The sequence below is a fragment of the Euprymna scolopes genome, chromosome 8 (genome assembly GCF_053919585.1).
Source record: "Euprymna scolopes isolate OS-2025 chromosome 8, ASM5391958v1, whole genome shotgun sequence".
Taxonomy (NCBI): Eukaryota; Metazoa; Mollusca; class Cephalopoda; order Sepiida; family Sepiolidae; genus Euprymna; species Euprymna scolopes.
In genome coordinates this window covers 117,376,053-117,403,866 of record NC_136489.1, presented here as the reverse complement: position 1 = coordinate 117,403,866, position 27,814 = coordinate 117,376,053, and the positions used below count along the sequence as shown (strand labels likewise).

The following is a 27,814-nucleotide window of genomic DNA, read 5'->3' as shown; positions in this document are numbered from 1 at the left end:
TTTTCTGGGGTGACAATTTTATCGTCCCCTACTGTATACTAAGTACCAAGCCTACAAATATACAAACCTATTATTAAAAAGGTCTATTATTACCTAAATGTCAGAAACCAGGCAATACACATTAACAAAGCAGATATTTTTTTTTTCAGCATAGATTTAGATAGAATATGAACCCATGTTTTTTTTTTTTTTGGGTGGTCAATGGAAGAATTAATCATAATGGGAGAGCATTTAAACAAATTTGTCTTTTCCAGTTGCTAAGTAAGACTTAGAAAAGGTGTGGGAGAAGACAAGTTGTAAAGAGATATAGGAGAGGATAAAGAAAAGTAGACAGAAGTATAAAAAAACAAGTGAAGCATGCATGGTCCCCCATGAGTGCACAGTGAACAAGGCATAAAAAATGACTAAGTTCAGCATTTGTTTCCCCTCCTCACATTTAGCCCCAAAAGTCCCCAGGGGACATCAAATCCTGGTGAAAATGAACAAACAGTGCAGTTTTAGGCGTTAACGTATGTAAATTTGAGTTCTGCATCATGCAAAAAAAGAAATGACTAAGTACATCATTTACCCCACCCCATTTAGCCCCAAAAGTCTCCAAGGCCTTAAAATATTTCAATTTGAGTTTAGCACCATGCAAAACTGCTAAATAGACATGCACAGTAAATTTTAAACAAATATGGTAAAATAGTCCCAAAAATGGAGTGTTTTTATTAACCCTAAAAGAGCCCCTGGGGCACACCCAAAAGTTATCACGAAGTATAGACAAACAAAATTATAAAGAAATCAGTCAGTTGCAACTTTTCAGAAAGTTTTATAAAAATCCAAGGCATCAATTTTTTAGTAAGTACGAAAGTGTCAATTTTAGCAATTTTAACACGAAAGGCACCCCTAGGGGGGCAACCAGAGTTTTCCTGAAAAATCCGTTCTGTTACTTTTTTACTCATATTATGTTTAATGTTTGTACAAAATTTCAAAAATTTCCAAGACGTAGTTATTGAGAAAAGTGCAGACAGATGAACGGACGACTAGACGAGGGTGAATTTACAGGTCCACCCTCCTTTTGTCGGGAGATCAAAAATATTACACATACATTTTAACTAGGCACAAGCAAAAAATGAAAGAAAAACCAAGTTGTTTTTGTTTGTTTTGAACGAATTAAAATCTATTAAAATCCATTATTCTTAAGCAACTTCTCTTCTTTTTTTTCTTTTTTTTTCAGAAAGGTAAAAGTTTGAATTTTATTATATGAAAGGCAGAATAATGTAAAACTTTTTTCTACTATTTTTAATAGAATTTAAAATTTTCCCCTAAAACACCATTCCCCGCCATTTTTGTCTCGATGGATAACACATTTAAATATTTTTTAAAAGGTTTTTGAATCAATTTTTTTTTGTGTGTCTAAATAAAATTTAGGATGATTTGCTGTAAGAATATGCGAAAATAACATAAGTACCTGAATTTCAAATAATTCCATCTTCTATCTCACTCTATAGATTTTGTATAGTGAAATTAAAACATCCAAAATTTAATGATAGTTTGGAAAAAAACTACAGTGGCTTTTTTATGACTGAATGAAGTTCATTTTGTCATGTAAATTTCCATGTATTTTTAACATTTGTTTTGACGATTAAGTGAAGAATCAACTTTATAAGGGTTTAATTCTTTTTTCATAAGCGATTATATATATATATATATATATATATATATATATATATATATATATATGCGAAAATAACATAAATTTAAAGTTAGAATCCACTTACTAAAAGTTATCGACTGTTCCTTAACTTTTGGACGCTACTGTATATATATATATATATATATATATATATATATATATATATATATATATATATATATATATATATATATATACAGTAGCGTCCAAAAGTTAAGGAACAGTCGATAACTTTTAGTAAGTGGATTCTAACTTTATCTATAAAAAATGAAAAAATTTGTTTTGGTGAATTTTCCAATATTTAATAATGGTAGTTAAATAAAAAATCATTTTTTTTTAATTTTTTATTTTGAATACATATTAGTTTTTTACATATAAATAATTTTAATTAAATTACAGGCGTAAGGAATGGAGAAAATTAATAGAAACTTTAGCAATTTTAATAACAACTTAACAAAATGTCAACTCCGAATATTAGACAAAATCTATCTATACAAGAAAAACAGCTTATTTGTGATCATTATGATGAAAAAAGGCCATAGGGGAGATTGCTAAAATATTGAAAAGGTCTAAAAGCGTTGTTTGTCGGGTTATTGAAAATAGAAAAAAAAAGGTTTACTATTGACTGAAAAGAAAAAAATCGGGCCAACCTCAAGTAACAACTAAGAAGGAGGAAAGAAAAATCACTTGATCATCTCTTTCTGATTGCTTTAAAACTGCGGCTTCGATATTCCGGGATTTTACATCCGAAACTGTACAAAAAATTTCCCAACAAACGATCTCACGAAGATTAAACGAAGTTGGATTATTTTCAAGAAGTCCATGCTCAAAGTTTTTAATTTCTATCAAAAATAAAAGTGCCAGATTGTTATTCACCGAAAAACATTTGTTTTGGGGAGAAAAAATGGGAAAAGATTAATTTTAGTGATTAATCTAAATTCAATTTTTTCGGATCCGACAAAAGACACATGTCAGAAAGAAAAAAACAGAGAAAGACTGTCCTCTAAGTGCATTAGAAGTACAGTAACATTTGGAGGGGGCAGTATAATGGTATGGGGCATGATATCTTCAAAAGGAACTATGCGGATTCATGGAAAAGTTAATGCCCGAATGTACAGAGAATTGATTAGAGAATATGTGGTTCCTAATCTTTCTGATTCTTATATTTTTATGCAAGACAACGCACCGTCCCATAAAGCAAAAATAGTTTTAGAAGAGCTAAATAGATCCATTATTTGCATTATGGATTGGCCAGCTCAGAGACCCAACCTTAATCCAATTGAAAATGTTTGGAAAATTATTGGTGATAAAATCACAGAAAAAAACCCAAAAAGTCTTGATGATTTATGAGAACGTATAAGAAAATCCTGGAATAATATCTCACCTATAACATGTGAACGATTGGTTCTGTCTTGCAGCAAAAGATGCCATAGTGTGATTGAAAACTAGGGGCTTTTCACTAAATACTGAAAGGATTCTTTGTTTATTTTTTTTTTATTAATAATTTTCCCCGTTGCTTAATTTTTGGACACGTGTAATTTAATTAAATTTATTTATATGCAAAAAAATTAATATATATTCAAAATCAAAATAAAAAAAATAATTTATTATTTAACAACCATCATTAAACATTGGAAAATTCACCAAAATTTTTCTTTCCCTTTTTCATAGATAAAGTTAGAAGTCATTTAAAAGAAAATGATCGACCGTTCCTTAACTTTTTGACGCTACTGTATATATATATATATATATATATATATATATATATATATATATATATATATATTTGTTGCCTACATAACCCTCAAAGTTAAGCAACGATGAGATGAGGCTAGCCAGTACCAAATGGGTGACCATTTTGGGAATGCGAGGCACCATATGTGTTGGAGACAACTTCTGTGTCTAGTATCATGTTTGGTTGTCTTGACCCTGCCTTGCCATTAGGGCCAAGTGTTTCTGGACAAGAGGATGTGGTAGATGCAAGTCCCCCACACTTTAAACTAAGTTAAGCGCAAGTCACTGCAAAAAGGAAAAGGGAGCGATAACAACTGTTTTATAAATACGAACAACTATTTGTAGGTCTTATGGTATATATCACGTAACAACAAATTGCTGAAATAAATTATCATAGTTTTAGTAAAATGCGCAGTTATTTATCAATTTCTTTCTTTTTTGGTATCGATTCTTGAAAGCATTTCCTATTTAATGGTATATTAGCAATATTCGGCACACTTAATTAATTTGTTCAAAGATTTAAAAGTAGTGTTTTCGTGAAAAAAAATTTTTTTTGCTAATCAGAAAGAATAATTATTATTAACATATTCAATGAATTTCACACTTCAAAACACAAAGGATGAAAAATTAAATACATACAAAATTCGAATTTTCAACCTTAAAATATGATACATGCACAGTTTTTTTTTGTTTGTTTGTTTATTTTATCTACAATCCTAACTCTTCCTACAATACAATATATTTTGTTCAGTTTCGGCTGATTATTTTAAGCATATTTGTAACCACAAATAAAGAAGGGAGGGTTGCAGAAAAAAAAATATATAAATATCAATTATGAAAAAAAAATACACCGTTATAATGTTCATTCTTCACTTAATAATCGGTGAAAATTTCGTATTGATTGGATAATTACTTGCTTTTTGGTTGATTTTTAAAGAGAGACTCCGTCAAAAAATACTTACTCCCTCCTTCCGTTTTGGCCGTGCCTAATTTTAACTTTTCTATTTTTCTAGTAAATATTAAGATATATAAATATATTAAGTGCTATGGTTACAAAAATATGATTAAGTTATATATATAGTAAACTGTATTACCCGTCGTGACCTGTTGGGTCAGTATATGTTATGGCTAACTATGGAATAGTGAGTATATTAATTATGTCAAAAATATGCGCGTTTGCGTGTACAACAATGGCCATCACTTTTAACATAAAGAATTACATTGCTTAATATCCGGAAAACTACTTATTTACAGAAAATTTAAATGCGTTTTCAGCATACCCAAACGTCAGTGAAAGTCGTAATTTTAAAGAAAAATGTTAAGTTGGAAACCAAGTAAAAACTTCTATTTTTATATTTTCTTTTAAAAAGCTACATTATATACAGTGTTGGTCATCCGAACCTTAAAATTTGTCTGACGTCATTTCCACCGAATGGCTTTGCAAACAAAGAAGTGCGACTCTTAACGAAAGCATTTATCACAAGTCAACAGCTATAATTTTTGCCGGCACTGTTGGATATGTCATCAATGATCTGAGGGAGATAACTCTATTTTATTATGACATTAGCGTACAATGAGCACTCACTTTTTGTCCACTTTAGCTCTCTATTTCGTATGTTTGGTTTTTTCTTATTAGTTCCTGTGAAAAAAAATTATTTTAATTTTTATTTAAAAGAAAGAAAAAAAAAGCTGATATTTGGGTTTGGCAATGAATTCTCTGGAAAAGTATGCCACGCAAATTGCAGATTTGTAATATTTATTAAACAAGTTCGACCAAAGTTCCTAGTACGATTCCTCAATTAAAAAAAAAAAAAAAAAAAAAACTTTTACTCATTTAATTATTTAGTCCTTCTTCCACTCTCTTAGAACAATTTAAAACATTCTTCTATTTAGTTATATTTAGAATCATTTTAATTTCTATTTAAAAGAAACAACAAAACCCCCTGATATTTGAACGTTTTTTTCCATGCAATCACTTTAATTTATCTATTCCAAATATCAGCTTCCTCTTCTCTTCGCTATTAATGTTTTTTTAATGTTAAGTGCTCTGCTTTTGTTTTAGTGTCTCAAATTGTAGCATGAAAAAACGAATCAAAGAAGTCCCAAACTGTTAAAAACAAATGAAAATGAAAGAAAGTCTTCCTTTCCTAAATCAAAGAATCGCACCAAAAACCCTTGTGGCATTTCCTGAAGAATCTTGGATTGGATTCGAATTATTACTTCTTTTAAACAAAAACTAATTGTTTGAAAACGATTCCAACTTGCAATCAAAGTTTATAAAATTAGGGAAAAGTGGAATACCTCTAAAAATCAAGTTTTAAAAGTTGGTCGTCTGGAGCATTCTTACCTAATGTTATTTCATAACGTTCTCTCCCAATGTAAGAACTTGGACACCATCGTCGGAAAGTGGGATAAAAAGTGTCTGAGCAGCCCTGTCGGCATTCCCTGCTGAGGGCGTCTCAGGCGGTTAGCAATAAACTAACTGCTTCTCAAAGAGAGAAGGCAAGGCTTGGGAGGGTGGACCTTGTACAACTGCACAGAACTAAACTCCCACCACAAAATCAACAGGGACCGGATCATTACAGGAATGGTAAGCTCTGTTGATTTGGGATGGAGGATGGAGGGGAAGGATAAAGATCCCTAGCCGAAATGTTACAAACTTCTTTTTTTTCTTCTTTTAATTAAGTAAAAATCACTTGTTTGAAAACGATTCCAACTTGGAATGAAAAATACAAATAAAATTCATAAAATGCTGATGAAAAAAAAAAAGTAAAAAGGATTTAGTTTTGTTTTTATTTGAATATTTTAAATGCGAAAAAATTGCGAATTAAAAGAAACTTTCATGGCTGTGTTTTTCTTTAATTGCGTACGCACAGAATTTTTCAAACCGGAAGTTGTAGGTAGACCAGAAACAAAGTTTAAACACCTGAGAAGATGATTTGAGTTTCATAATAATATATATATATATATATATATATATATATATATATATATATATATATATATATATATATATTAGTGTTTGGACGATTAATTGAAATCGGAACTTTTGGAGTATCAGGATCGGAAAAATTTGTGCCTATTTTCTGATACCAGAATGATTCTTTTTAATTTTTTTTTTTTTGTTTTTGTTTAAAGCAAAATCTTCCACTGTTAGTACTAATGATAAAGTAATAAATATTTATTGATTTTAAACTACCAGATCCCTCCCCCCCCAAGTGTATTTTTATGTTTAAGAAAATACCTGCGCATTTAACATGTGTTTTTACAGTAATCAAGGAAAAATAACAACTATAGTTAAATATTTAAAGATATATAAAAAAAAAAATCTGAATCAGTAATTGTATTGGAATCGGTAGTTATATCTGAATAGGTGTAAATTATTGGAATCGTCCCATCACTGATGTATATATTCCATTTCAAACCAATATGGAATCTATGCAAAGAATGAAGAAATTTTTTGTATTTTCTTTGAAAACTTGATTGTATGATTTCTAGTTTTAATTACTTCCTATTAGTTCCAATTGACTTTTAAGAGAGTCATTTTGAAAGAGCATCACTTGTCAACACCTCCTTGTCAACATGTGTGGGTGTGTCCACATTATGTGAACGAGTTTGTCAAGTAGAAGAGAAAAACTACTGGTTTTGAATGTAGTACAAACAAAAGAAGAAATAGCAACGATCAATCCGTCAAAAGGAATGAAAATGTGATTTGACATGGTAAAAATCCGAAAATTGGAAGAGAAGCTGCAGTTACCTTTATATTTGTCCATTACACCATATTAAATTTTTTTTAACTGCAGCTTCTCTTCCAATTTCCGGATTTTTACCATGTCAAATAACATTTCAATTCCTTTTGACGGATTGATTGTTGCGATTTCTTCTGATGAGTTAAGGGCATAATAGATTCACTGATTGATATAATAATTAAGTGATTGATTTTGCGCTACGAAACAGATACTGTCAAGAATTGTATAAATCAACTGATTTAAAGGAATGAATTATAAAATGGTAAACATCATGAATTTTGGAATATAACTTTTTGTCATTTATTCATATATTGCTCTGTAATTACATTGAGCTTCTGATATAAGGATTGATGTATAATAAAACATATTTCTACAGAAATATATATATATATATATATATATATATATACACACACACACACACTGCTGATCAAAAATTTAAGACCACTTAACAATCTTTAAAAAGAAACCTTTTTTTAAGGATAGATTTTAAACTCTTCTGACTTAAAATTACCAATACTACAATCTAAAAGGTTATGGAAACAAAAAGATACATTCCAAAAAAAAAAATTTATTTATTTGCATTTTTATTAAATTAGACTTTTTACACATGATCAAAATTATAAGACCAAGGGTATAAATTGTTAGATTTATGGTAATTCTAATGTTTTTAGTTCAGTTAGAGATTAGCAATTACTGTGTAAAGGTGTTACCATGCCTAAAGCAAGAAAACTAACCGAAGTTGAGCACTCTAGAATTCTAGGATTTCATAAGCAAAGTTTGTCACAGCGAGCGATAGCACCTAAGGTAAATCGCAGTAAAACTGTTATTTGAACCCTTCTAAAGAACACAGAGAATTATGGAAAAGCAAAATCCTTTGGTAGGCTCTCAAAATTTCTTCTGCATTGAGTAGGAGAATCAGACGGGTTGTTATGAATGACAGAGGACTTTCTTCTAGTCAAATTAAGGTGGTTAAAGATGCTGATTGCAGTCCAATAACCATCAGATGACACTTACAAAAAAGGCATGTTAAATAAAAAAAATGTGAACAAATTCCTCGATTGCTTCCATGTCACTTAAGATTTGGTCATGAATACCAAATCTGAGATGTCGAGAAGTGGAAGAAAGTCCTGTTTTCTGATGAGAAAAAAATTAATTTAGATGGTCCTGATGGCTTCCAGGGATATTAGCATGACAAAAACATGCCCCTTCAAATTTTTTCCACACGTCATAGTGGTGGAGGGTCCATGATGGTATGGGGTGCCTTTTCTTACAGAGGGACGATGGAGCTCCAGATGGTGCAGGGTCGTCAGACAGCAGCTGGTTATGTTAGCATGCTACAAAAAGCATCTTTGATGATGGAGGGTCATCGTTTGTGTGGGGATGGATGGTTATTCCAATAGGATAATGCTGCAATCCACATTGCAAGACAGACCTTGAGCTTCTACAAGAAAATGGAGTCCATCTCTTGGGACATCCTACATGCTCACCGGACTTGAACCCAATTGAAAATGTTTGGGGATGGATGACAAAAGAGGTTTATCGAAATGGCAAACAATATTCAACAAAAAATGAATTTCGTGAAGCCATCTTCAGAAACTGGAACAAGATCCTCCGTACCTTAATGGAAACCCTTATTTTTAGCATGCCCCAAAAAATTTTTGAAGTCATCAAAAGCAGTGGAGGTAGAACTCATTATTAAGTTTGATTGTTGAATGTTTTCATACACTTTTTGTACAATTTAATAGAATTTTTGTCTCTGGTCTTATAATTTTGATCATATGTAAAAAGCCTAATTTAATAAAAATGTAAATTAAAAAAAAAAATTTTGGAATGTAGCATTTTGTTTCCATAACCTTTTAGATTGTAGTATTAGTAACATTAAGTCGGAAGAGTTTAAAATCTATCCTTAAAATAAGGTTATTTTTAAAAGATTTTTAAGTGGTCTTAAATTTTTGATCAGCAGTGTGTGTATATATATATATATATATATATATATATAAGGACGCTTGGTCTCTTTGATGTTGATGATGATGATGATGATGATGATGAACACAAATAAACATAAGTAAAAAATATGTATGTATGTGCATATATGTGTATGTATATGTATGTATGTATGTGCATATGTGTATGTATATACATATGCATGTGCGTGTATGTACGTATATGTGTATATGTATGTGCATGTATGTGTGTATGTATATGTATGTATGTGCATATTTGTATGTATATATGTGTATGTATGTATATATGTATGTGTATATGTATGTATGTGCATATATGTATGTATGTGTGTGTGTACGTATATATATATAATATATGTATACCAATGACCGTTTTCAGTGTCATGTCTGCTTGAGGGTGTGCAAGTCGTTGGCGGGACTAAAAAGTCATCTTTGAGCACATGGACTTTCAGTGATTGAGGGAGTAGCACTCGTTTGACAAGACATTGCAATTATCATATATATATGTATATAGATAGATAGATTCAGCCACTCTGATGAGTCGTAGACAAGGAAGTATGCGTCAGGGGATAATTATATTTTAAAAACAATATACATACCGCTCCCCATTTGAGGGTACCAAATTGGTAAAAGGCAAAATTATTCCCAACTCGCATTTAGGTAAAATTGCACTTTCATACAAATAATTCAAAACGTATCACAAGAACAAATAAATAACATGTGTGTGTATGTATGTGTATGTATATATATATATATATATATATATATATATATATATATATATATATAATAACATGTGTGTGTATGTATGTATATATATGTATATCTATATATCTATAAAAGTGAACGTGTCTGTCTGTCTGTCTGTGTACATTTCCCTACGCAATAAATCTGTCAATTTTTAGTCTATAGACTCGAAATTTGAAATACCGGGTACTGAGATTTGGGAAAATCGATGTGACGGGTGTCAGCCAGAAATTTGGCTGTTAAGGGGTCAAATTTCAACGATTTGACCTTTAAGAACTCTACCAAACTCCTCCGACAATTTTGGGTCTAGACACTTGAAATTTTAGATATAGGTTCCTTGAACCTGGGTCTAATTTAATAAAGTGATTTGAGCCCGAAACTATAAATTTTAAGGGGTCATAATAGGGGTCAAATTAAAAAAAAACTTACTCTTTTTTTTTTTTTTTTGCTCAGCATACACCTCCAAACACCCGGGCAACGCCGGGCTGAAACGCTAGTATATATATATATATATATAGTAATAATTACTATAATAATTATTAAATACCTATAGATGCCAGTGTTTTATCCTTTCGGGAATCATCAGTGTCACGATTAACACCAGTCAAGAGATTCAAACCCGGCAATGAAGCTATAACTTCATTAGCAAGGAACAAATCCATTTGGCCACCATTAACCACAAGAAACACTGTTGAAATTTAAATATTTTTAACTTTTGTCAGAGTGATCTAATCATTATATGATGGTTTGTGCATGCAAGCTAAATTGACCGACTTTATTTCAACTGTAAAGTGCTCAACGATAAGAAACGAGTTTCTTAAAAAGGCTGACATAATTATTTACTATAATAATTATTAAATACCTACAGACACGTGTTTCATCCTTTTGGGAATCATCAGTGCAGGGTGTCATGATTGACTCTGACTCCAAATCCATTCGGTCACCGTTAACCACGTGAAATATTGTTGAAATTTAAACATTTAATTTTAAATGTTTTTAACGTCTCTCTCTCTTATTCACATATATATATGACCTGCAGGACACTATATATATACAAATGTAGGCAAATTTGGGTATATTTTATTGCTTTGAAAATATAGGTTCTTTTTTACCAATTGTCATAAAATTTTAACCATAGAATAGTATTATAATCTTCAAAAAGTCTGCAAATTTTCATTAGTTTCATCCGATACAACCAAAGATATGAGTATTTCATTATTCAATTTGGCTACCAGTCCAGTTCACATTCCAGCATAATGTAACAAGAAGAACACTTGCTTTTTGAATATCCTGGTGCTACCAGATCAGGCTGTCAGAAGATATCAGCATCCTGACTTGAATGCATCAAACATTGATGTTATTGCTTTTTTTTTTTTTTACCTTTTGCAAAACTCAATCATATTCTGCAAAGCCAGAAAATACAACAATTTTTCTCTACAAAACAACAACCAAACTAAACAACATGAATAAATATTAGAAGATATAAAGAAAACTTTTTACTGAAATGATTGATCTCAAAAAGGGTTGGTCCTGGATATGACCTAAAACTATATTCGATGGTGAGGCCCCACCTTGCAGGCTTTGGGGAGTGTGGAGCCACCCTTTAATTGCCATTGCTCCCAGGTCCACTCTGACCCGGAGTGGTAGTACCTGTTAGGGTCCCAACTATGGGTTAAATAGAATCTGACTTTAAAAAAAATATATATACTCCATTAAAAATCGTTCCTCAAAATAACTAGATTCGGCATTAAATACCCCGAAAAAGGTTGATATGCCGTAAAACAAAAACAACCAACCAAATCAAAAACGGTTGATAAGTCGTAAAACAAAGCAACCAAATCAAGCACCATGAATAAATATTTGAAGATATAAAGAACTTTAAACATAAAACCGTTTTTTTTTTTTCTTCAAAAATTACCAGATTCGGCATTAAATAATGTGAAATGGATCGATATGCCATAAAACAAAAACAAGCCAAACACCATAAATAAATATTTGAAGATATAAAAAATTTGAACCTTAATTTCTTTTTTTTTTTTTTTTTTCAAAAATTACTAGATTCTGCATTAAATAACATGAAATGGGTTGATATGCTGTAAAACAAACAAACGAAACCAACTTTTCTGAATGTGTTAATAAATCATTCATTTTCTTTTATTTTTTCCCCCCAGGATCCATTGAGCGCCTTCAGATGGTATCATGGAGATAGTGAACGGATGGTAGTAGAAAAGAAACTTTTACAATATAAAATGGTAAGTTTTTACTTAATATCCGGGTTCTTATTTAGAATTTTACCTAATTAAAAAAAAAAAAATACAGAAAAATCGTTAAGATGTATGTGCCACTCACATAATAAAGATATCATATTCCAAAAATCACGTGAATTTAGAATTCAACCCAACTACAAAGACAAAACTACTTTATGATGTATGTATCCATCACATCTTTAGTTGCGATGTATGTATTTAGTTATGATGTATGTATCCGTCACATTGACAAACCGGTTCCTGCTGGATCACCGAAGTTAAGCAATGTTGAACTTGGTCAGCACTAAATGGGTGACCATTTGGGATTTCCAGGTGCTGTATATGCTCTCTGCTTATCTCGGCATTGTTTCCAGTCCTCCTGAACTTCTCCTTGCCACTGGACTCAAACAGTGCTAATTCAGGAGAGGTCTGGCTGGGGATTGCACACTCCTTGCCTCATGCACAGTTGCCCTTACAGAGAGTATCTTTTGTCTTTCGAGACATCACGGAATGGAAATGTCATATTCCAAAAATCATGTAAAAAAAATAAAATTTTATGAGTAAGCCAAATGGACTATCTCGCATCGTTATATTGAAAAAAAACAAAAAAACAAGAGTAGCTAAGTCAAACTTTCGATATCAGTCTTGTAATGCTACCGATTTCACAGTAATCGCTTTAAATTGTTTGAAAATGATTTTCTTTATAAAAATAAAACTACTTGATCAATTTACATGATTTTTTGAATATGATATTTCCGTTCTGTGAGGGATGCATTCATCAAAGATTTTTCTCTAGTTTTGTCTTTGTAGTTAGGTTGAATTCTAAGTAAGAATCGGTGTTGGTTTATAAACATTGGTTTCTGAGAATTTGTTTCTGTAACTTCTGCATTTTAGGTTTTATTGTTTTCATTTTTTTAAGAGTTTGACTCGGGGACAAGTAGTGACAGTTATGAAATTTATTGAACTTTAACCAAGAATTTCTCTGGAAATAATCTTTTGTAAATAAACGGCTCATTGTTTTGATGTAATTTGAAAGTTTCATTTATTATGAAAACTGTTTTTTAAAAAAAAAAAAACTCACACATTTTTCCACTAGTAACTTATTCAGAAATTTTAATTTATTTTGAAAATTCTTGGTAAAAATAAAAATAAAAATCACATTTTCGCAAACAAAAAAAAAAGCACCTGTTCAAATAATGACTGATTTCATTAATTTCAAAATTTTATGTGCTTAATCAAACTGTTTATTTTCCATTCTTGTTCATAACACATTTTCAGCTAATTGATACTTGCATTCATTCCCATTTAATTGATACTTGCATTCATTCCCATTTAATTGATACTGGCATTCATTTCAAAATTTTAATTGATACTGGCATTCATTTCAAAATTTTAATTGATACTGGCATTCATTTCAAAATTTTAATTGATACTTGCATTTATTTCAAAATTTTAATTTCTTAAAGAAACTGTTCGTTTTCAAAACCAAAATATCTCACATTTTCAATTAATGACTATTTTCATACATTTCATGGACCAAGAAGGGAATAAGGACCCCAAACGACATGAGCTTAAGAAAGAAACTAAAGGACAGATTTCAGTTAACACTGCTTTAACCTTAACCTTTACAAACACACATAGTCTCTGTAAAACAAATATAGAATGACCAGCTTCTTCAGATTTTCTGCAATTTTTCGCTGATTTTTGCATTTAATTGTTATGGACTTCCATTTCTTGTTATAAATAATTTTACCAAGAATTCTTCATAAGTTTTGGTTTCGGTTTTGATTATAGCTGATGGCACTCCAGTCATCTATTTATTTTAATAAATAATTTTATCAAGAATTCTTCAGACGTTTTAGTTTTAGTTTTCGTTTCAGTTTCAGCTGAAGGAACTGAAGTTCTTGGTCTTTGGGCCAAGATCAAAGTGTAGTATCTATTCTTCAGATGCTACACTTCAATTTCTTGTTTTCTGTCAGTGGAGGAGAAATCCTTCACGACTGAGACAAGTTTTTATTTTTGTTCCTTTCTCCACGTTAAAAAAATGACCCTGGTGTCTAACTCTGTCCTCGTGGGGAGGCAAAGTAAATAGGTACTCAAGTTATATATATATATATATATTCATAAATTTTGGTATCGGTTTCGATTCAAGCTGATGCACTTAAGTCGTATAGATATACACAGGTAGCAAAAAGAAAGTCTGCATTTGTAATTTTTTCAAAAACTGCAAATTTAAGCTAAATTAAATGTAACTGCTTAAACAAACTATACCTCATTTGATTCGGCTTTTATTCTTCTATAATTTTACCTGTTCATATTTGACTTTTAATTGAAATATTCTAGTGTTCATGTTAATTTTAAAAAATAACTTAAAATTGAGGAGGCAAAAAGAAAGTCCGCACAATGGAAAATTGTTATTTAAATGTAATTTTAGGACATTAATGCAACACAAATACAATAGGAACACAATGAACTAGTTAATATTTAGTAGCATAACCTTCTGCGATTTTACAGCCTTCAATCTTTAGGGAATTCCTTGATTTAGACTGCAGCAATACTTCGGGGAAAGGGCATCTCACTTTTCTTTAATTTTTGTCCAAAGTTCTTCCAAATTTGAAATTTTATCATTGCGTGGCTGTTGCTTGATGTAATGACATACATTTTCGATAGGATTGAGGTCTGGAGGTTGTGCAGGCCAATCCAAACACAGAATATCATGCTCTTCCAGGAACCTCTTGACATTACCAGCTGTGTGAATGGAAGCATTATCCTGCATGAAGATGGGATTATCATCCAAATTTCGACCAAAATAGGGTAGAAAATGCTCAGTCAACATATTAATGTACTTGATCAAATTAATTCGACCTTGCAAGCGAACTATAGGCCCTGAACCATTGGTGCTAATAATGCCCCACACCAAAACTGAACCTCCACCACCTTGCAGCATTGAAACTGAGCACCTAGGATTAAATTCTTCATCTTTCTTCCGATAGGCGTACTGCCTACCGTCACTGCCTAGCCTATTGAACTTGCTTTCGTTGCTAAAAAGCACCTTTGACCAATATGAAGAGTCATGATCTTCATTGCATCTGACGAAGTCCAGACGGCACTTTCTGCTCTTTACAGAAATCATTGGTTTGCGTCTTGCAACATATCCTCGCAAATGAAATTCCTTTAATCTGTTCTTGACAGTAAAAAGAGAGCACTTTTTAACAAGATTGCACTGTTGTTGGATTTGGGGAGCTGTTTCAAATCTGTTACTTAGACTGCGGGTCTTGATAGCATTGTTTTCCCTGGTAGAAGTAATTCTAGTATGACCAGATTTAGGGGCATCACAAACACAGCCGGTGTTTTGGTGCTTTTGCACGATCTTTTGTATCGTTTTCTTATCACATTTCAATCTGCAACTGATTTCTCGATTGGATAAACCAGAAAGGTGGAGATTAATGAGCTCCTGACAATCACTAAGAGAAAGTCGTGGCATATGGACTGTTACGTTGTATAACCTGGAACAACAACAATTACGATTAGAGATGCTTTGTTGCCTGTTGGTGGATATTTTAAACTGATTTAGGGGCGATAATTTAAGCTGGTTTTAAGAAAATTTGTTGCCGCAGACTTTCTTTTTGCCTTCTCAATTTGAAGTTATTTTTTTAAATTGACATGAGCACCAGAATATTTCAATTAAAAGTCAAATATGAACAGTTAAAATTATAGAGGAATAAAAGGTGAATTAAATGACATATAAGTTGTTTAAACAGTTACATTAAATTTAGCTTAAATTTGCAGTTTTTGAAAAAATTACAAGTGCGGACTTTTTTTTTGCCAGCACTGTATTTTTTATTTTTTAAATCGCAACTTTATAATACATAAAAATCGATAGAACATTAACTCTATAATAACATATATGAAATCTGCAAGAATTAAAATATCATACTGAAACGTACTTTACAACCGGGCTACACCGGGCATCCCTGCTGGCTTAGATAAATACTTTTGCAGTTTTAACAAAAGAGGACAATAACATCTCCACTTATGCTGAATATCTACAGAATGCTAACAAAGGAAAGATAAGCGTCATAAATTCTCAATTCTTATATCGATTTTTAATGTAGAGAAAATCCTGTTCCCCACAAAATGTTTTGTAAATAATATGTCTGTTTTTTTTTTGTAATAAAGAGTTGTATAATTCCCAGCCACACCTCTCCTGGCTCGGCACTGCCTGGTTCCAGTGGCAAGGTGATGTCCAGGACGACCACTAAGATAAGCAGAGAATGCATACAGCACCTGGTCACCCATTTTAGTACTAACCAGGTTCAATGAAATAGGAAGTAGCAAACAATGAATCTGCAGGTATTTTTAGATTGAGCCTTTTAGATTTGACAATGGCAATACAAGTCTGCAGATTTGACAATGACAATACAAGCCTACAGATTACAAGGGAAGGACAGCTTCCGGGTGACCAGGGGTGGGGGAGACTTCAGATACCAATGCAGAGAAGACAATTAGTTGACATTGAGCTGCCGGTTGCGATGGATTGGAGCTGATAATGACAACAGTTGGACAGTTTTTAGAGTTGACTGCAAAACCGAGATAGAGCCGGATTGCAACTGACAGACGAACGTAATATTAATAGAATGGGGAGAAGACACACCCACTCCGAAGTCCAACCGTCAAATATATGTGAAACATTGGCGTTTGTGTTTTTTGTGTTTGTTTTATTTTAATATTTCTACTTTGTGAACCCATGTGTGTTCCCATAGACGGTTGCCAGCAAGAAAATGACGAATCTGGCCACAGGAGGAATAGTTGAACGAAAAATCCACGACACACGTCTGGCTACACACTTAACTTGCTTTAATGAGCATACTACTTAATAATCTTTCGTTTTTTTAAGTCTCAACCTTTAACACATGATTTTTTACTTTCTTTTGTTTACTAGGATGGAATGTTTGCTGTACGTAACAGCAAAACGAAAGGTCCAAACTACCCATATGCAGTAACACTATATCATAATGGGAAAACCTTCAACTTTCCGATTCGTATTCGGGATTCAGACAAGAGATTTGCTTTGGGATCAGAAAAGAAAAATGAACCTGTAAGCAAAATTATCTTCTTTTTGTTGTGGCCATTTTTTTTTTTTTTTTTTTTTTTTTAATACATAAACATAATTTTTGCATATCCGATTGGTGATGTCAGGAATTCAAGCCTTTTCAACTACATGGTCTACTCTTCTCCCTTCCCCTCTAAGGGGATCCCAGTCTCCAGCTGACTCTATCATTGTGTGTGATCTGCTCCGATTATCTGATCCTAATCAACTTCCTAGCTCCGAACCCTCGATTTATGTATTGAGAAGTTTCCTTTGTTTATGACCTCAGAAGTGTGGTTTCCAACGTGACTAACTTTCACGTGGATTTACATATGTCTGTCCAAACACATTTTTGGCAAACAAAGTATTCTCAAATCTAATTGTTTAATAGCTAACCTATTTTTAAACAATATTTTTTATCTCGCATTGCCCATTCTTTTAACTGACATATTTAATATCCAGTTATTTTAAAAGAATGGGCAATCGCTTTTTTTTTTCCAACATAAATAATATTTAATTATTTTTAAAAGAATGAACAATGGATTGTATACCTAGGATTTCAAATATCCACTTGCCTATAGGTTTCAATTCTATCCTTTTCCTAATATTATTTTCACTTATCTAGTCTGCTTCTTACTTACATGAGAAGGGGACAGCCTTTTCATGTAACAGATCATGCTACTATTTTGTTGTCTTTTTTTTTTTTATAACTGGAATCTGCATGGATAAAAGGTGACTAATAAGCTTGAGGTTTTCTGGAGAATGGAGAAAAATTTTGTTGAAAATCCTGCATGTATTTAGTTCATCAGTCAGGTTAACTGATGAGCTAGACATGCATAAAAAATATTTTCTGCCCACAGGAAAAAATATTTTATGTCTTATCAATATCCGACAGAATTATTGTGTATCTATATATCTATAAAATTGAAATTGTCTGTGTGTGTACATTTCCCTGCCAAAATACTCTACCAATTTTCAGTCTACAGACTCGAGATTTGACATAAGGTGTATCGAGATTTGGGAAAATCTTTTTAATCAGTTTTCGGACAGAAATTTGGCTGTTAAGGGGGCCAAAGTTCAACGATTTGACCTTTGAAAACTCTACAAAACTTCTCCAACAATTTTGGGTCTAAACACTTGCAATTTTAGATATATGTTACTTGGACACGAATCAAACTTTTTAACTTGATTTGAGCCCAAAACAATAAATGTTAAGGGGTCAAAATTGGGGGTCAAAGTTTAAAAAATTTGACCTCTCAGCCAATTTTTGGTCTAAACATTTAAAATTTTACATAAAATGTATTCAGACAAGGGCAAGCTTTTTAATCGGTTTTTTGGCCGAAATTTTGGCTGCCAAGGGGTCAAAGTTAAAAAAATTTGACCTTTGCGGTCTCTAGCAAACTATTCAGCAAATTTTGGGTCTAAGAATTTGAAATTTTACATAAAGGATACAGACATGCAGCAAGCTTTTTAATCAGTTTTTGGACGAAAATTTTTTCATTAACTGCAAAGAATTTTATAAGACTTGAAAATTTACGTGTTCTTTTGTTTGTTTTTTTGGGGTTTTTTTTGCATGACGTGGTCTGTAGGTTCAAACCCCGCACATAAATTTCTTAATGTTTTTTTTTGTTTTGTTAACTGGAAAGAAATTTATATAAAATATTTTTATAAAAAAAACAGTAGGTTCTCTCGAGTACAATGTAGAATAACAAATATTTTGGACTAAGTTACTGCATGGAGACTTGTGAAGCTTCCTCCCGGGTGATTTCACAGATTTCGATGACAATAAAAATATAGGAGTGTGAAATATTCGTGGATCATCATTCGCTTCTGAGCAACGTCAGATCTCCCTGCTAGTATATATATATATATGTATATATATATATATATATTAAGAACTGAACTTTTTGGGAAAGCAACATTGCCTGATAAAGTCTCTAGTTATCTATAACTAGTTCTTTTTTTTTACCAAAGAATCACCACTTATCAAGGTCCAAATTGACAATATTTCAAACTTATCAATGCTTAGACTTCGTAACTTAGTGGGGGATGCCCTTTCCTCTTCCCTGCAACTTCTCTCCCACAGGAGAGACGTTGCGAGCCTGTCTTTGTTCTATCGTTACTTCCATGGCAGGTGCTCATCTGAGCTCCAATACCTGCCCCCCCCCCTCGCCAATCTTTCACAAAAAACACCCGTCTAGCTGAAACCACTGTCAAAAATTTCCCCACTCTTTATCTGTGCCAAAACCAAAATATAGATTCCATGAACAAAGCTTCTTTCTTAGAACTGCACGCCTGTGGAACTCTTTTCTGTTTGCCTGTTTCCCAGCTGACTACAACCTGGATGTCTTCAAGTTCAACATAAACAAATTCCTGATGAACCGCCGCCTTAAGTAAGACACTTTATCAAATCTCAAATACTAACGTACTGTACACATAATAACCCTTATTCCTGAGTGGCTTCTGGGCCTTGATAAGTGATGACCACCTTGTAAAAAAAAAAAAGTGAGCAACACACATCTCTATATATGTATATGCATTTATTTTAAAATGTTTATTAAATCATTTTATAATAATTTATATTCCAAACAACTCAATGGATTAATGATAATATGAAAACAACAATTCTAAAATTGGAAAAGATGAAAAAGAAAATAATTAAACAGAAACACTCTGTACTTTTTAATAACATCTGTCTAAATAAAAAAAAAAACATATATATTAGGTGGACATGAAAGTCCTTGCGAAATTTTTAATTTTGATTTCAAATGATGTATTTTCAAATAAGTTCTCGTTATAATAACTTTACTTTATACATCATTTAAAAGAGATATCTTTCGTTCTATCTAATCGTTTGAATTGCAATCGCTTTAAAACAATCATGTCTTCTTTTCGGAACGTTGAATACAAGATGGAAAAAAAAGCAAATTCACACAATTTTCTTATTTCAATTCAAGCTAGGCCAAAAAGCTGCTGAAACAGCTTGCGATATTAATGAAGCACTACAGGAAGCACTACTGAATGCACAGCACAATGTTGATTTAAGAAATCTTGTGGTGAAGATGGGAGTCTTGAAGATGATGAACGTAGTGGTTGGTCATCAGAGGTTGACAACAATCAATTAAAAGCCTTAGTCAAAGCCAATCCATGCACAATTGTTCAAGAACTTGCTTCTGAATTAAATTAACGTTTACAAGGATTTCCAAGCACTTAAGAGGAATTGAAAAAAATAAAAAAAACTTGATAAATCAGTGCATCACAGATTGAATGACAACCAAAAGAAATGTTATGAAGTGTCATCTTCCCTTGTTTGACGCAACAAGAATGACCTGTTTCTCGATCAGATTATGACTTGCCATAAAAATGAGTTTTTTACGACAACCGGCGACACTCAGCTCAGTGGTTAGACGCCGACAAAGCTCCATAACACTTCCTGAAGCCAGAAGTGCTGTTTGTTGGTCTGCACCTGGTCTCATTCATTACAGTTTTTTGAATGCAGGTGAAACCATTACAGCAAATGGATGAAATGCATCAGAAACTTTGACAACAATACCCAGCATTAGTCAACAGAAAAGACCCAATTTTCCTCCATTGCTGAATCGACTCTGCAGAAGCTGAACGAATTGGGCTATGAAACTCTGCCTCGTCTGCCATACTCTCCAGACCTCTCATCTACTGACTACCACTTTTTCAAGCATCTCGACAATTTTCTGCATGAGAAATGCTTAAAAAATCTAAGCGATATCAAAAACGCCTTCAGCAACTTCATCGCCATGAGATCACAAGATTTTATCCTTGTTTTGCATTGGCAAAAGTGTGTTGATTCTGAGGGTGCTTATTTCGATCAATGAATTTTTGTTTGAGCCAAGATATGTTCATCTGAATTTAAAAGTTAAAAACCGCAATAACTTTCTTGCCAACCAGATATATATATGTTGTGTCTGCACAAATAATTAACAAGAACACGAAAGTAAAGGTATACAATAATATATTAGGAAGAAAAGTTATATACATATTTACATATATTCAGATATACTTCAGCTGGAGATATTGTGGCAGGTGGCGTGTTGCATGTCTTACTGGATGGAGCATAGGCGTCTTGCCTATTTGACAGTCGTTGCCGGACTCCCCCGGTATTGGTGATTGATACCTTTATATATCTCACTCACCCACCTATGTTAATTAGTAGGCGTCTCCACAACAATATATATTAATGATGAGATGATGTCAATATTTTTCCAGATTCTGATACAATTATAGATTCTGTTCTTAACCCCCTATTCTAATAAATTTACTGATTTTCTGATTCTCTAAATATTTAGCTATGGGTTTTTTTTTTCTATTTTTTCTTTTATTTTTATTTTTTTAATTTTAGAAATATTGTAAAACCCCACATCTTATGTGCATATATTTTTGCAAATGGAAAATACAGATTGTAATATTACTGATATTTTAAAATCAATAAATATTGATAATTTTATAATTTGCAACAGTAATAGAAAATCAAGTTTTAAACAAAAAATAATAATAGTAATTAAAAAAATTGTTTTTGGCATTGGAAAATAGGCATCATTTTTTTCCAATTCCATTAGCAATGTTCCAATTTTATGATTCTCAATTCCGATTAATTGTCCCAACACTAATATATATTCATATTTGTGTTGGGACAATTAATCGGGAATCAGAAAAATCAGAATATTTGAGCGTATCGGAATTGGTATCAGAATCGGAAAAATTTGTATCGATTTTCCGATGCCAAAACGATTCTTTTAATTGTCTTTTTTTATTTGATTTTGTCTAAAGCTAAATCTTCCATTACTGTTAATAATGATAAAATAATGAATATTTATTGATTTTAAACCACCAGTGATGGTAAAATCGATAGATTGTCCCCCACAAGTATATTTTTACGTTTACTAAAATATTTGCACATTTACCATGTGTATTTTTAAGGTAAACAAGGAAAAAATAGAACTTCTCTTCCCTGCAACCTCCATCTCACAGAAGAGATGTTGCGAGAGATTGTTGCAAGTACTCGACTGAGCTTCAGTCTATGGTCCCCCCCCTTGCCAAACTTTCATAAGAAACACTCGTTTAGCTGAAAACACTATTAATAATTCCCCCCCCCACACTTTATCTGTGCCTAAACCTAAATGTAGATCCCATGAACAAAGCTTCTTTCTTAGAACTGCACGCCTGTGGAATTGTCTTCCGTTTTCCTGCTTTCCAACTAACTACAATATGGTTGTCTTCAAGTCTAACGTAAACAAGTTCTTGATTAGCCGTTCCACTTGTTAACAAATTTACCGAATTTCCATTTACTAATGATTACCATATTGTCAAATTTCTACTGTACACTTTAGCCCTTATCCTCGAGTGGCCTTTTGGCCTTGATAAGTGGCGATGTCTATTTAAAAAAAAAAAAAAAACTATATAGTTAAATATTTAGAGATTTATAAAGAATCGGAATCGCAATTTTTAATTTAGTACAGAATCAGTAATTGTATCGAAATTGGGAAAAATATTGGAATCGTCCTATCACTAATTCATATATATACACACACACACACACACACACACACACATGACAGAAAAGAATAGACACCCATAGAAACAATTTATTTCAATAAACATAATTTATAGAACAAAATCAAAAATATATGGCCACAAATTTAATAACTAATACTTGGTTGACATTCCCTTCACTGTTTTTAATGCTAGGATCTTTCTGGGCATGATGAGTGGATGAATATCACCTTAAGGAATTTCCTGCAACGTTTGATGCAATAATGCTGAAAGTTGAGGCTTAGAAAATGGCTTCCTTTTCTTTTTGCATAGGCTGCGGTCTAATATGCCTCAAACATTTCCAATTGGGTTCATATCCTTGGACTGACTTGGCCATGGGTATTTATTAATCCTATTTTGACTCAACCAATGGTGTGTCGCCCTAGCAGAGTGACAAGGAGCTCCGTTTTCCATGAATAGGGAGTTAACTTGATTCATTTGACCACTTAAGAATATTGGTAGGAGTCATTTATGTAATATTGAAACATATTTAGCAGAATTGATGTTTCCTTCGCACGCCACCAGGTCTGAGCGGCCAAATTGCACCCATATCATAACCAAGAGGTTTCCTTCTTGCAGCTCTACCATATTAGCCCAGGTTGTGAAGATACCTGACAACTGTTCTGGGACTGACACCAGCTTTTGTTGCAATGTCAGAGGCTTTGCACTGAGGATACTTTTTAACATTTTTTTTCACAAGATGAAAGGTCCTTTCAGAAGACCAAGGGCAACTTGGATGAGGTTTTGTGCACTTTTTGTCCTCTCTTGTGAATTGTACAATTATTCGGTACTTGTACAATCAAGACATTAAAAAATGAAAATATCGAAAAAAGATTATATTGTACGTATTCATTATGGAATGAAGTTCTCAAAAAAAAAAATTTCACTCAATTAATTAGACAGACGGGAGACAGAGTTGGAGGCGACGATAGAAGACAGAGATGACATTGGTCAGAAGAGGGTTCCTTTGGAAGCGAGGAAGGACGTTTTAATCATGTAGTCGACTTTGAACTCCTGGATGACAACATCATTGCGACCGGTCGAATGTAATAAAAGAACACATCATATTTTGTAACGTCGTCCTGTGTCATCTTTTTGCCAAATTGAAGGTAATATGTAATTATCTTTATATGAACATTGTCTCCCTCGTATAAAGAGGTTTGTGTATAACTCATCTAAGAACTGTCCCCCTTTCCATCTAAGTAATGTCTGTCACCTCTTCTCTGTGTTTAAGACCTGATCACCACCTCTCTTCTCTCTACAATATATGTAATAAATCCACAGACTGTAAAATGTATGTCTCTTCTTCCCCTCATCAATATGTACCCTGTATAGTTTTTTTTTTTTTTTTTTTTTACAGCGAAAAAACAATTTGTTATGATACCGAGCAAAAGGTTCGAATTTTAGGAAGAAAATCTAGTAATAAAGATGGGGAAGGAGTCTCGGCGCTTTACATGGAGTTATCTCCCCGTGGCATGTTAAAAATTTCCACAATGGCTGACTTCAACGCACTCTTATAAAAGCATGTTTTTCTGCTGTAAAAAAAAAACAAAAAAACTACTCGATCAAATTAAATGAAATTTTTTTTCGGAGATCTTCAGTCCAAAACGGATACGTACGATATAACCTTTTTTCGATATTTTCATTTTTTAATGTATTGATTAAACTGTACAAGTGTTAGTTATTCTATTAACAGTATAAAGGTGTATTGAAAGATTTCCTGCTATTTTGTTTTGACTAAGAATACCTTCATATTAACCCATGATTTGTCTTGCAGAAATTCTTAGATTTCTGATGCTCTTTTGGTTCGTGGCATGCTTCAATGTAGTTTGATGCAATTTTAATGAGATACTGTAATTTATTTCAGCACTATTCTTATCTATAAATATAAATAAGCATATATTAATCTTAGGAAAAATATACATGTGTGTGTGTGTGTGTGTGTTTGTATATATATATATATATATATATAAGAACAATTAGTTAATAAAACATGTCAAAAAACACTTTGAAAAAGAGTTAAAAACATATTTAATTTTAAAAAGGAAACACTAAATAAGTAGATAGTCCTTAATCCGCAGAGTTTCGAAGAAATACTTTCCTTCTCATCAAAGGGTAGGTTTTAGCAAAATGCGGGATCGAATTTTGCTTGCAAAAGTATTTGATGAAACTACAAGTAAGTTATAGATCTTACTTGATAATAAAAAGTGAAGCACAGGGAATATGGTGAATAAAAAAGTGATTTCATGTGAATAGATAGTCTGGTGAAGGGTAAAGTATCCAATGATGGTAAAATCCAAAAATGCAGAATCCAAGAAAGTTAGTTAAATTTCCATTTCCACAAGTAAAATCCAAGGGAATCGCGTAATTGGAAGATGATCCTAAGTAATCCAAAAGGCAGAAATCCGTGGAATAATTCACAAATAGGCACAAGGAAAAGGGCATGAATTCCAATAATATTATTAAAAGAAAGATAAAATGTGCGTAAAAAAGAAATGGAAGAAATTTAAAACACGACTGTCGAGGCGAGACTTAATTAAGAAAAATGAGCGAAGAAGAAGAAAATATATATATATATATATATATATATATATATATATATATATATATATATATATATAAACAAATGACAAAAGTCCATATTCCAAATTTCATGATGTTGACCATCTTACAATTTATTCCTTTAATTACGTTGGCATTCACAGTTCTTGCCAGCAACTGTTACATGACGCAAAGTCATTCATTTAATTATTATATTAATCAATGAATCTATTCTGCCCTTAACTTATCAGAAGAAATAGCAACTATCAATCCATTAAAAGATAATAAAATGTATTTGGGCATGATTACAGAATCCGAAAATTGGAAGATAAGTTACAATTACCTTTTATTTTATCTTTTATTACGCCATTTTGAATTTTCACTTGAAAATTCAAAGAGGTGTGATAAAAAATTTGAAAATGATGGGACCAATGTTTTTCTGACTTTCTGTAAAATTTCCCAATATCTATGGTGAACTTTATCCATTTTAAAACTTTGGAGTTAAACTAATTTATTTCTTTGTTTTAATTCATTCCAGAGCTTTGAATCATTGAACAACCTGGTCGAATATTTCAAGACAAATAAGATTAAGCTGATGAATAACCAATCTGCCATACTGAACATACCACTTGATCGATTTTCCTGATTTCACCAATATTTCAATGGCGACACAATCTGTACAATTAATCTTTTTCTTTCTTTTGGTATTGAATCAATTAAAAATCTTATTGCAGTTGTTTCATTTTTGTTTTTCATCTTTGTTGCATGTTCCTTACACAAGAAAAAAGTGTAATTCACTTTTTTTTTTTTTTTACACAGTGATCACCACTTATCAAGGCGCGGAAGCCACTCAGGGATAAGGGTTATTGCAAGTACATTACGTTAGTGGGGAGATTTGCTGAAATGTTTACTTAAGGGGGCGGTTCATTAGGAATTTGTTAACATTGGACTTGAAGACATCCAAGTTGTAGTCCGGAGGGAAGCAGGCAGACGGAACAGAGTTCCACAGGCGTGCAGTTCTAAGAAAGAAGCTTTGTTCATGGAATCTGCGTTTTGATTTAGGCACAGATATAGAGTGGGGGAAATTTTTCACAGTGGATTCAGCTAGACGGGTGTTTTTCGTGAAAGATTGGCGAGGGGGGACCAGAGATTGGAGTTCACTTTCAGATAATATGATTCCGGCCAACAAGCTTGTTAGACTGGGGGAATTTTTCTTTTTATGATCTAGACAGAATGAACAACTTATAAATTTGGTTTTTAAAATATTCTACCTGTTTCTGACTGTAATTCGATTTCAGATAAACAGTTATACTTTTTAAATAGATATGAACCTATTTATTTCTTAAAATTAAACATCTTTATGCAATCATACATTATTCTCAGATTAATCTCCCATTAAATTCATTTTTACAGACATGTTTTTACTTTTTAATGCATACAAATTCAAATAAGCATTTTGCGTTAAAAGTATTTGATGCGCGCATCTCTTTTGTCACAGAGGATAAAGAAAATACTTATGATAGATAATCATGTCTTATCCTTAATGATGCTTACCTGCATAACTACCTGGCCTTTCAAAGGTATTGTTTTCTAGTACCCATATATATAATTAATTGTTTATTTAAATTACTTGGTGTTATAAGGGACATAATTACGTATCGAACTGGATACAAACTTAAGGTAGGGGCGTCTTGTCTTGTTTGCAGTCTAGTCTTACGTTTTAGTCTTGCAGTCTTGCCCTGCAGCCTTGTGTCCTACCAGTCTCGCGTCTTACACTCTACAAGTGTACTCCAGTTAACCAAGCTTCCCAGGGACGAGCGTTTAGCTCTCACACACTAAGTTCCTTTTTCTTTACCTTCGTTTACAATTATCTAACTTCAAAAGCAAGTAGCCATTTTGTATTTGTATTATTACGAAGTACTAATAAACCTTCTTTTTGTTACGCATCCCACTCGGCGTATTTTGTCATATTATTATATACCGTTGAAACAGGATATAACAGTTGGCGTTCACAACAGAAGGTACAATAATGTATTTGCTATTAAGTATGTTGTTTTTATTGAATGGTACAAGAGGCCTTAGTCACTTGAGTTTTTTGTCCACTGAAACAATTAAAAGCCTTATTAAAATCAGACACTATTTTAAAATGAATCTCCTATTAAATTTCCAGTCGCTTTTTATAGCCTTGTTCTTTTTTTTTAAGTTTTAAATGTTTAAATTCAAATATATAATCAATTAGTGTTGGGACGATTAATCAGAATCGGAACCAGGAATTGGAAAAATCGGATGATTTGGGGGTATTGGAATCGGAAAAATTGATGCCTATATTCCAATGCCAAAACGATTCTTTTGTCATTTTTTATTTAATTTCGTTTAAAGTAAAATCTTCCATTGCTGGTAATAATGATAAAATAATAAATATTTATTGATTTTAAAATGCCAGTGAATCTAAAATCGATAGATCATCCTTCACAAGTGTATTTTGACGTTGACATGTG

At 32.3% G+C, this 27,814-nt stretch overlaps 1 protein-coding gene across 6 annotated transcripts in view; it reads left to right on the top strand.

Annotated features, from left to right (window-relative positions):
* Positions 1 to 26,052, top strand: part of LOC145283728 (uncharacterized) — a 252,063-nt gene extending 226,011 nt beyond the window's left edge. For all 6 annotated transcript variants that reach the window (XM_080132782.1, XM_080132784.1, XM_080132783.1 and 3 more), the window contains 3 exons: positions 12,047 to 12,127; positions 17,064 to 17,219; positions 25,855 to 26,052. In XM_080132782.1, coding sequence (XP_079988908.1) covers positions 12,047 to 12,127; positions 17,064 to 17,219; positions 25,855 to 25,962 — 345 coding nt within the window. In that variant the 3' untranslated portion in view covers positions 25,963 to 26,052. The remainder of the gene's footprint in view (positions 1 to 12,046; positions 12,128 to 17,063; positions 17,220 to 25,854) is intronic.
* Positions 26,053 to 27,814: the final 1,762 nt, after the last annotated feature.